This window comes from Ursus americanus, chromosome 23 (assembly GCF_024610735.1).
Source record: "Ursus americanus isolate L20-20 chromosome 23, mUrsAme1.1.p, whole genome shotgun sequence".
Classification (NCBI taxonomy): Eukaryota; Metazoa; Chordata; class Mammalia; order Carnivora; family Ursidae; genus Ursus; species Ursus americanus.
In genome coordinates, this window is record NC_142149.1 from 5509699 (window position 1) to 5520434 (window position 10736).

Consider the following 10736-nt stretch of genomic DNA (forward strand, 5'->3'; position numbering starts at 1 on the left):
GCTTTGCTGTAGGCTCTGTGTCTCTCCTCCCAGCCTGACTCTTGTGCTGTTGTTTTCTACTTCAGTCTGAGTTGATTTTTACTCTTTCAGTCCCAAACGTGTCTTTCCTTTTTCTATTAGATTTTATTTATTTATGTGACACAGAGAGAGCGCACTCGCATTGGGGGGGAGGGGCAGAAGGAGAAGTGGGTTCCCCACTGAGCAGGAAGCCCGATGTGGGGCTCGATCCCAGGACCCCCGGGATCATGACCTGAGCTGAAGGCAGACGCTTCACTGACTGAGCCACCCAGGTGCCCCAGGTCTTTCCTTTCTCAGTTGCACTTAAAAATACGAATCCGTGTGTACCCAGTCTTGATATAAAATGTACTTCTTACTATGGGTCAAGGTTAATAAAAAGCCACCATCTGGTAAACTGCTTCTTTTAAAAATAATCTAATCTTTTTAATGTTGTGGCACACATAGAAAATGATTCTTTGTTCAGTACCAATGGTATTTGTTCTGCTCACGGGGGCAAAGACATGATGCTTCCCCGGGCTTCAGGGGTGACTGGGCACTGGCTGTCCTGGGTGAAGGGAGCAGTATGTCAGGCTTACTTGGGCTCCTGCTTAGCATGCCACTCAGGAAGCTTCCCTCTGGAGAATAGCAACGATGACAGCTCAACGAAAAGTGATCATTTCTGGAAACATGCAGAGCCTGTGCGGACTCCAAGGCAGGAGATGTCTGAGGTCTGAGCCCTGGGCCCAGACGGAACACTTTGCCGCTGACTTGGTTCCGCAATAAGCTGCCCTCAGCATGGGTACTGGAAACCACTGCTCCCCTTCACAGCTGGGGGTGACTCGAACGATGTGTTCATGTGGTCATATATTTTAATTTTATTACTATTATTTTTTCAGATTTTCTTTTATTTTTTTTAAGATTTTAAATAATCTCCGCACCCAACGTAGGGCTCGAACTCACAACCCCGAGACCAAGAGTCATATGCTCTACTGACTAAGCCAGCCAGGTGCCCCACAGTCATATGCTTTTATTAAACTTGCAAAAGTTGGACATTGAAGCTGGAACCAACGAAGCCTGCTGGCTTTTCTCCGCTCTGACTTCCTCTTCAACACATTTCCTCTCCTGTCAGGAGGCCTAAGTGTGGCCTCAGCTGTGTATACTGTGTTTTCATGATTGTGTATTTTAGTTCTCAACAAGGCCTCCAAAAGCTGCCACTGATGGAGTTCCGCAAAGGGCTGGTGGTGGGACTGGACTGTCTCCCCACCTTCCCTTTTATGGTCCTCAAAGCAATTGTTCTTGCATAACCTTTACTGGGTGGATTTTCGCTTTCTTTTTGAAATGTGTTGTTAATATGTAGAATGTGCACGGTAAACAATTAAACAGTACAAGGAAGTATACGATATACAGAGTCACCAGCCCACCCCGATTCCCAGACCCATGCCTCAGTGGGATAATGCCAAAAACAATGTCTGGCGGCTCCTCCCAGAAATTTTATATCTAGATCTAGATCCTAATTTTAAGACAAGTGAAAGTTTTTTTGTTTTTTGGGTTTTTTTTTGCAGAAGCATATTCATACACCTGTTTGTACTTAACAGACTGGCAATCTTTCTAGATCTGCACATAGAATTTGCCTTCATTTTTTTTTTAAACAGCAGCATAGACTTCATGTGCCAAAATTAATTTAACTACTGGGGCAGATCTTTTCATGTCTATCATGCAGTAGTTCATTGCACTTGTCCCTCAAGTTCCCACCTGCTTTGCTTAAGACTTCACAGAAGGCTTTTACAGGTCTCATAATCTTTTCTGGGTTTTGATTCTTCACCTAGGAAATCTCTCTCAAGAGGTAAGTCAGGCAGGTGGGTCCCCAGGTTGGCCATCACGTGTCAGGGAATCAGCTGTCTGCTTTAAGTCAAACTCTGATCCCTTAAGATTAATGCTGCACTAGCACCGCCACGTGGGGAGTGACACCCCCTTTTCTCCCCCCTTAAAGATCCGCCTCGGTGGTGGGGGTAGTTTACATAATAACACAGCTGCCAAAGGGCGCCGCCCAGCGCTGGGTCCCGAGCTGACATGAGTCAGCTCTATTTTGTGAGCCATATGATGGGGCTGCAGGTCTCGCCTTGTGCCTAGTTCCGTTCAATTACTGCGAGTCTTGTTTAAATCTTCCAGCTGGAACGCGGCCGGGCGGGCCGGACTGAAAGCCAGAACTTTCTAGAGGGAGCAGCGCCACCGCGAGGCCGGCAGCGGTGGAGGCGGCCGGAAGGTGGGGGCTCTCCCCACGGGACAGTGGGTTTGGTGGAGGCGTCAGGTCCGGGCACCGGGTTCTCCTCCCCACACGGACACTCTCACCCCCAACCTCGGAGGGTCTGGGTCTGACTTCATGACACGGACGAAAGTTTTTCCTGACTCCTCTCTGCCAGCTAGCCCGCCAGCCCATCACGTCCTGGAACCGGGCCTTGCACTCATCTACAAGGCTCCAGTGACTACCCGGATCCGGGGTAAAGTCAGACTCAGGGTTCCGCAAGTGTTCTTTGAACGATAAAGATGCCCCAGAAAATGACTGTTCACCATTTCCCACACCCGGTTTAGATTACTACCCCCATTCTGTGAGTAGGCACTTTTGTGCTCAGGGCCTTTATGATTAATTCCCCTGTGGCGTGTCCAATTGTTTATTCCTGCCCCTTTGAAGACGGGATGGACAGTGGGGAATGCGGAAGCCGATTAGTTATGCAATTAGGGAAGTCAATCCAGGCCTACGGCCGGGAAGACTACAAGTTCCACAATGCATCCTTCCACTAGCGCAGGGAAAAGCCTATTGAGGGAGCATTGCCTTCTGGGAATTGTAGTCTTCAGCTTGTTTGTGATGCAGGCGAAAGTGGGGGGGGGGTGAGTAAACTGTTACCACGTGACGCTCGAGATCAGGTGGTTGGGCCAGGCTCCGCGCAAGAGCTGTGATTGGCTGCCTCTAATACGAACGACGCCACTAGGGGCGGGCCGTAGAGGGGCGCAAGCGCACTGCGTTGGGAGTCTCGGGACCCTTTTCCGAGAGACTATGGCGCTCAACAAGAATCACTCGGAGGGCGGCGGAGTGATCGTCAACAACACCGAGAGGTGAAAACACTGCGGAAGGATCCTGGAGGAGGGAAAGGCGGGCGTGGGCGGTGGACGAGTGGGCGGTCGGGAATAAACCCGTGAGCAGAGTAAAGTGTCGGGGTGCGGTGGGGGTGGGTAACGGCTGGAGGCGGGGCCGGAGGCAGGAGGGTGGGTCGCGGAGGAGCGGCTGGGATGTCGCGATTAGCAGTGGGATGGGGGGGGGCAGCGGTTGGAGGGGGACGGGGCTTGGGGAGACAGGTGGGATACCGGGATCGCTCTTGAGCCCCTTTCCCGGAGTCGATGACTTCGAGAGGTGGGAAGAGCGTTAGACAAAAATAATTGCCACTTATTGGGCGGTTACTACGTTACTACGTGCCAGGCTGCGCTCCTCTTCTACCTTATTTAATATGTACGTGCGGCGCGGCGGACCATACTGTTCTACACATTTTACGTGTAAGGAAACATGCGCGGAGAGGTTAAGTAACTTGCCTGAGATCACAGAGCTGTAAATAACAGAGATGGGATTCCGGGAAAGGCGTCTTTCACTCGGAAGTTGAATAGGCTTAACTACCAGTACATAGCCTTCCAGTATATTCCAGAATTGCTGAGTTTCCAGATGAGAAACTGAGGCCCAGAGGTGCAGTTAAATAGATAACGTTTGTCAAATGTCGAACACATTTCCTGGCACGGTGTCTATCCTTTTGTCTTTCTCTTGAATGCCTGTTAACTTGGGTCACCTGCCAGACCAGAAGTCTCCCAGCAGTAGACTTACTTTCTCCCCCTGCCCCCTCCCCCCCAGTCGATTCTGTCGTCTCTTCTCCAGTCTCTGGACTTCTCGGTGGCTTCTCTCTTTCTCCGTGAGCTCGGGAATTAAACATTCTAGCCTTGGTTGAGCTACGCTGACCCTGAAATGCCTCTTGAAGGCAGAAGGCTTACGAGGAGCCTGAGTCCGCAGAAGAGACTTGGTGGGATCCGAGCCTTGTAGCCTGCCAGGGCCAGCACGCAGGAATGCTTGATGAGTCAGGAGAAAGCCTGGGGTGCCCCCGGCTTCGGAATGCTGACGTTCCCTCCACCCGCTCAGGGTCTGCCTGACCAGCCTGTTCCTGGTAATGACCTCTTTTATCTGAGCTTTTTTTTAAAGATTTATTTATTTGGGAGGGGTGCTGTGAGAGCACAGAGGGGAGGAGCAGAGGGAGAGAGAGAATCCACAAGCAGACTCCCATGCGGGGCTCAATCCCAGGACCCTGAGATCATGATGTGAGCAGAAACCAAGGGTCAGCCACTCAACCCACTGAGCCACCCAGGCGCCCCTCTGAACTGTACTTCCCTTTTCTGGTACCAGTCCTCTTTCCCACTTACTTCCCCAGTGAAGAAAGTTGTGATATTTGGGAGGAGGAGGAGGACAAATGGAACCATGTGAACTTGGACCTTGTTATCTCATAATCGGAGAAACCTCACATTGTTCCCAGTTTGTAAGTCTCTGTGTGCGAGCCAGTCCCGGGCCTGGAAAAACACTTTTGATGCCATTTGGTAACATCTCCTGTTACCTATTTTTTTTTCTTTCTTTTTAGTGGGGCTTTGTGGGACAAGAATGTATCTGTCCTGGTGAGCCTCCTGCCTGGCTTTGGGCTCTGTGCTGCTAAATAATGGTGTGCCTTGTTTTAGAAAATGCTTCAGCCTCATTTCTGAAAAAAGTTGTGTGTACGGCAATTGGAGTTTAAATTAGTGTTTAAAATTTCACGTTAAAATAGTGAGCCTTACTCTTCAAGTGATGAATCCCTTTGAGAGTGATGAAAGATGCAGATTCTTCCAGAAAAATGCATGGACCATCATCTCAGGGGCTTCATGGGCTCCCACCCCTGCAGACCCAGTTCAGGAAGCCCAGGTTTACCTTTGGTAATGCATAGTAGTCATGTCTTAGAGGGTTTATGTATCAGTACTAATAAACCAGTGAAAACAGACGCCTCCTATAGGGACTCAGAAGAAATGGGAGAGTTAACGCAGGTAATCTGACGTGATTTGAGGGATGACGGTGTTACAGCTGTAAAGCCCTCAGCTCTTCTGTGATCACCGGGGGGTGTATATGTGGGGCTTGGGGAAATTCTGTAAACCCCCACCTTGCTCATCTCTTCCAAGGCTGTATTAATGGTTTCCTTGCAGCCGTGTCCAAACAGGTTTGAGACCCGACGTGCTGAACACGTGCTTACCTGGGGGGCGGGGTGGGGGGTGTCCAATCCCTGGGGAAAGCAGGTCATGGCTCCGAACTGGCTCATCAGGGCCTGTCCTCGTTTCTCATCACAGCATCCTGATGTCTTATGACCATGTGGAACTTACATTCAACGACATGAAGAACGTGCCTGAGGCCTTCAAAGGGACCAAGAAAGGCACCGTCTACCTTACCCCTTACCGGGTGAGTCGCGCCGTATGATGGTGTGAAAGCTCGTGGTTCCCGGGGGCCAATGGGAGTCTTAGGTCAGCCTCAGCCTCGTGAGCCCAGTGGCCTCTGAACCTGGAGAACGTTAGTTCCTCACTCCACATGTTTCTGTCACATGCTCCTGGATTCTAGAATCACCAGCTCTCTGGGCAGCTAAACCGACCCCTGGGCATCGAATCCATGCAGTTCCGGAGCCGTTGCTGGAAAATCTGCATGTTGTTGGGTGCGGCTGCTGGGGTGACTTGGGCCTGGAGTGGGGAGGCACTTACGACTTTTTTCTGAAAGAGCGGCCCACGAGGCCTTTGTGCACATCCAGAGGGACAGATGCGGTAAGCAGGATACAGCAGTGTGGCCAGAGCTCCAGGCTGGGCAGACAGCCCGGCATAGCCCTGCAGCGCAAGGAGTGCCAGACTGCAGCATGGGCCTTGCCTGAGAATGACCCAGGCCGACTGAGAGCCTTCCAGAGAAAGACAAATGGCCATTCTTGGAGAAGGGTCACTGCCCGTAGCTACTGAGAGTTAGATTTTAAGATGGTTGGAAGAGAGGGGCATATCTTCAAGTTCTCATCATCGCGACTTGGCAGAGACAAGGGAGCCTCAAAACCCCTTTTCTGGTGGCGTCTTCAGTCCCAGATTGAAGGGTTTAAAACAGGGTTTTCCAAGTGCGGGGTGGGATACTCTTGCTGTTTGCACAGCCCCCTTCTCCCGGGATCCAACAGCTGCCGCACCTTTGCTCTCCGTTCTGGGACGCTCGGGCTCCACCTCCCCCTTCTGGAAGCCGGCACTGCCCTCCCCCTGCCTCCCTGCCCCAGCTTTGCAGCCCCCTTCACTTGCCCACCACATCCACCACTTAAATGGCAGCGGAGCCTGTCCCTGTCACATGTTCTGTGAGTGGCACGTTTTTCTGGTGGACAGCCACGGTCCGCCTCTCCAGCCACAGCCATGCGTAGGGTCTTTCACCTTTCAAGCTCTCTCCAGGAGCGTCTGGTGCAGGGTGCGCCCTGGGGCCGCAGGCCCTGGTCCCGGGAGCAGACCGCTCACACAGAGGAAGTGAGAGCCGGGCGGGCCGAGGTGTGGGCACTGATGGCTCTCCTCCTGTCTCCCTGCAGGTCATCTTTCTGTCCAAAGGCAAGGATGCCATGCAGTCCTTCATGATGCCGTTTTATCTGATGAAGGACTGTGAGATCAAGCAGCCCGTGTTTGGTGCAAATTACATCAAGGGAACAGTGAAGGCTGAAGCAGGAGGTGGGTGATGGGGGCTTCCAGAGAGCTGTTCTGGCAGGGCCTCTGCTGTCTTGGAGACATCCTCTTTGGACCTTTAATCACCCCCTAGCCTTGTCCTCTTCCCGGCTCTGGACTGGCTTCCAAGACCCCCCACCTGGGCTGCCAGCTGTTGAGCAGAGGCGGGTTTTTGAATGACAAGAGCAAGGAGGGGCTGACATTGAAGATAGCAGCTCAGATCACCTTTTCGGAGTGAAATCAGCCAAATGATTAAAAAAAATAAGAAATGATTAAAAAAATAAGTAAAAATGCTTATCGTGACCTAGGGAGTGTGTTCATATTTTAGGTACAGGAAGGGACTGTATCAGGTTCTTGGGAATGGCCTTTTCCCTACGGCCAGGAAGGGCCAGCTGCCCCTGCGCCACCTGGAGAGGCCCCGCTGGGTGGCGGGCTTTTTTGCAGACACTAGAGACCCGTGTGTTGAACTTGGCCTCCCCCTCACACCCGGCCAGGTCGAGTCTTGCTCTCTAGGGGCTCACGGTTCCCCTTAGGCAGAAGCCAGGCTTTGAGGGGCCAGGGGTCCATCCTTAAGCATCTCAGGAGGAGGGATCTGTTCTGATGTTGAATGTCCCATGTTGCTGACGGAACCTGCTTCAGGGAGGGGCGGGAGGCTTTAGTGCTGATGAACTTACACGGCTAGGGACGGGATAACTTGGAAAGCTGGTTCCAAGAAAGAAAAGTCCCCTGTTCCAAAGAGTGCCCTGCAGACACGCTGTGCGGGCGGCATACCAGAAGCAGCGGGGCAGGAAGGCACTGCAGAGCCAGCCCTTTCTGGACGGAGGCCCGGAGAGAACAGAGAGCCGGCTCTTCAGGTGTAACCTGGCAGCTTCCTGAGCTGTGGATGCCCTGTTCCCCTCCCAGGTGGCTGGGAAGGCTCCGCGTCCTACAAGTTGACCTTTACGGCAGGGGGTGCCATCGAGTTTGGACAACGGATGCTGCAGGTGGCATCTCAAGGTACCAAGGGTCTGAAAGTCCGGGGTGAAGCTGTACTGAAATGTGTGGGTTTTAACTTGTTTGCAGTTGTTTGCTTTTTGTTTTGTTTTTACGCACTTGAGAGCTAAGTGTCCGGGCCCCGGCCGACTGGGGCTGGGAATTGGGAAGGAGACTTGTCGTTAGCGGCACTCTGGCCTGTACCTCAAAGGCTGGGTGTACCTGGCCTGGAGCCTGTGTAGGACATTTGGACAAAGCTCTTTGGACTCCAGGACGTTTTACTCTGGCCTCATGAAAACAAACAAGAAACCCAGCCATTCAGCTACCAAACAACAGTTTCAATCACCAGGGGTTGTGTTCAGCAGACACCCTCACGTTGTCCCCAGCCTCACCCTGTCCCCGAGCCTCCCTCTTTCTCTCTGTCCATCTGTCCGTCCGTCCACCCCTGCCCTGGCTCTGGCCTCTCTCCCCGTCCAGCTCCCTCACTTCCTCCCTGACTGAGGCCGGCTCAAACGTGGGTGGGGAGTGGAACGGGGTGGGTGAGGCATGTCTGCTGTGCACATTCCTGGGACCCTGCAGCTCCCCTCGGCAGGCGACACTCATTTCTCTCTCCCCTTGTGCTTATAGCCTCCCGAGGCGAAGCCCCCAATGGAGCCTATGGGTATTCTCACATGCCCAGCGGGGCCTATGTCTTTCCCCCGCCAGTCGCCAATGGAATGTACCCCTGCCCTCCTGGCTACCCCTATCCACCGCCCCCACCTGGTGAGTGTGTCCTTTGCTGCCCACCCCTCATCCCGCCCACCCGCCAGCCACCCCCACCCAGGCTAGGGGGTTGTCGAGGGGAGACTTGTTCTTTGAGCTGCTTCAGGACTAATGGAGGAGCTAGAGGGGCCCGGAAGGTGCCAGCTGGGGGAGCCGGGGCTAGCTGCTCACAGGGTCCCTTTCACTGTCTCGCTGAGCAGAGTTCTATCCAGGACCTCCCATGATGGACGGGGCCATGGGATATGTGCAGCCTCCACCACCGCCCTACCCTGGGCCCGTGGAACCTCCGGTCAGTGGCCCTGCTGTCCCCTCCACTCCTGCAGGTGAGACCCTGGGCTGCTAACTGTCCTGCTGCGTGGGAGCCCCAGATGGTGAATGACCCTGGCCTTGGACTAGTTCAGGGGACGGGCAGTGCAGTGGCTGCTGGTCAAGTTCTAGATTCCAGCCCCCACTCTCCCCCCAGCTAGCTAGCTGTGTGCCCCGGGGCAGGGAAGGTCTCCCTCTGTTGTCTGGTCATCCACAACCAGAAGGTGGCAGTACCCCCCACCCCACCCCCAGGCGGGATGGTGGGGAGGATCAGGTAGGGAGTGCCCCCCGCCCCCCGCCCTGCGGTGCCTGGCGGGGAATCTCTCAGCGTGGCTCCAGGGGCCGCTTGAAGAGGGGAGGGCTGGTGGCTGGGGCTTACCCCAAGTGTGTTTGCTCTCACAGCTGAAGCCAAGGCTGCAGAAGCGGCGGCCAGCGCCTATTACAACCCGGGCAACCCACACAACGTCTACATGCCCACGGTGAGCAGGGACGGGGAGCGGGCGGGCAGTGTGCAGGGGTCGAGGGGTGGGGAGACCTTGTCTTGTCGTGAACCTTCTAATGAGATCTGTCTTCCTTCCTTCCTTAGAACCAGCCTCCACCACCTCCCTACTACCCACCAGAAGATAAGAAGACCCAATAGACCCCTCACACCCCTGCCTCCCACCCCTCGTCACTCTTCCCTTCCCTTCCCCTTGGGGCTGAGACTGGGGCTAGGAGGGTGATGGAAGGGCCTTGTTCTTCCAGGTCTGATTATAAAACACTTCCCAGGGACTGGTGTTGAGGGAAGGGGGGGGCCCTCCACTCGGGAGTCCTGCCTCCCCACTTCTCAAGCTAGCTCAGAGCCCACGGCGCTGCTCGGATGCCCTTCCCTGTACCATCTCTGGGGCTCTGCTCAGGAGCGAAGGCATCCGTCTCGTTTCTGGCTTGCTCTAGTAGCTTCTGCCCCCAGAGGGAGTCTCTGGCCACCTCCTCTGCCGCAGTCCAGCTCCCTCATTTTGGAATCTACTTTATACTCAGCCTTGTGAACTCCCTCAGACCAGCCTCGCGTCTTCCTGAGGGCCCCCGCCGGGCCCCCCTCACATTCCCTCCACTCTGGTCTGTGCCTCACTGTGGAAGGTCACCTTCTCACTGGACTGTCAGCCCACATTCTAATCCCAGCCAGCCTCCAGCCTGGTCACACTCGCCTGCCCCTCCCTGTCCTGTCCTCTGTCAGGCGGGCCGCCATCAGGCCAGGCTGCTGCTTCCCTCCTTGTATTTTTGGCTTTTGTTTCCCTCTCTGCCTTCTCTCTTTTTCCTCTAGAAGGGGCTTCTCAGACTGGAACTGGAGAATGCATGTTCATTCCATCATGCCATTTGGGGGTTCCTCAGTGGGCTGGAACAGAGGCCCCTGACCCATGGGGCCTGGCCTGAGCCAGTGTGCTGACCGGGACCCCTCACCAGCCCCTCACCCTGCCCTCTTCCCTTTAAGCTTCATGCCTAATTGGTGATATGCCCCCTGGACGCACTAAAATTTGCTCTTATTTGCTTCTGGACTGGCTGTGAAGTGAGGAGATGGGTATTTAAAGAGAATTCCCTATTTATTTGACAAAAAACAAAACAAAACCAGTTAATATATTAATGTGAAATAAACCCTCTTTGCACCTTGATTTGTTGGCTGAAAATGTGAAGTAGTAAATCTGAAGTGACTGGGCCCTTTCTGGCTCTGTGCGTGGCGACCGGTGTGAGCTCTTGGGAAAAGAGAAGGGTGCGGCTGCTAAGGGCCCTGGAGGGTTCTGGGGACGCGTTCCCTCCCTGCGTGAGAGCCCCTGGTTCCCACAGCATTCTGGGGCCCAGGACGCTAAGGCCTCCCACGGCTGTGTCCCCAGGTGGCCGTGTCCCCAGGTGGCGGTTACTGGGCAACTTGGCCCACCCACGGGGTTGCCTGGGGCCTGGGG

At 54.2% G+C, this 10736-nt stretch overlaps 1 protein-coding gene across 2 annotated transcripts; it reads left to right on the top strand.

Moving 5' to 3' along the window:
• Positions 1-2981: 2981 nt before the first annotated feature.
• WBP2 (WW domain binding protein 2) lies at positions 2982-10448 on the top strand. 2 transcript variants are annotated; one of them, XM_045814276.2, is made up of 8 exons: positions 3001-3108; positions 5392-5500; positions 6633-6768; positions 7666-7758; positions 8362-8496; positions 8697-8819; positions 9205-9281; positions 9389-10448. In XM_045814276.2, the coding sequence occupies exons 1-8, from the start codon at positions 3050-3052 to the stop codon at positions 9440-9442; spliced, it is 786 nt and encodes a 261-aa protein (XP_045670232.1). In that variant the 5' UTR covers positions 3001-3049; the 3' UTR covers positions 9443-10448. The 2 variants fall into 2 exon arrangements, with proteins under 2 accessions (XP_045670233.1, XP_045670232.1); XM_045814277.2 differs by lacking the exon at positions 8362-8496 and having other exon boundaries at positions 2982-3108.
• The last annotated feature ends 288 nt before the right edge of the window (positions 10449-10736 follow it).

What these genes read in the sequence shown, in the direction of transcription:
- WBP2 (XM_045814276.2), top strand. Translation starts at nt 3,050, where the DNA reads ATGGCGCTCAACAAGAATCACTCGGAGGGCGGCGGAGTGATCGTCAAC. An exon ending in ATCGTCAACAACACCGAGAG is followed by an intron (nt 3,109 to 5,391) that starts GTGAAAACACTG and finishes TTCTCATCACAG; the next exon opens with CATCCTGATGTCTTATGACC. An exon ending in TCTACCTTACCCCTTACCGG is followed by an intron (nt 5,501 to 6,632) that starts GTGAGTCGCGCC and finishes GTCTCCCTGCAG; the next exon opens with GTCATCTTTCTGTCCAAAGG.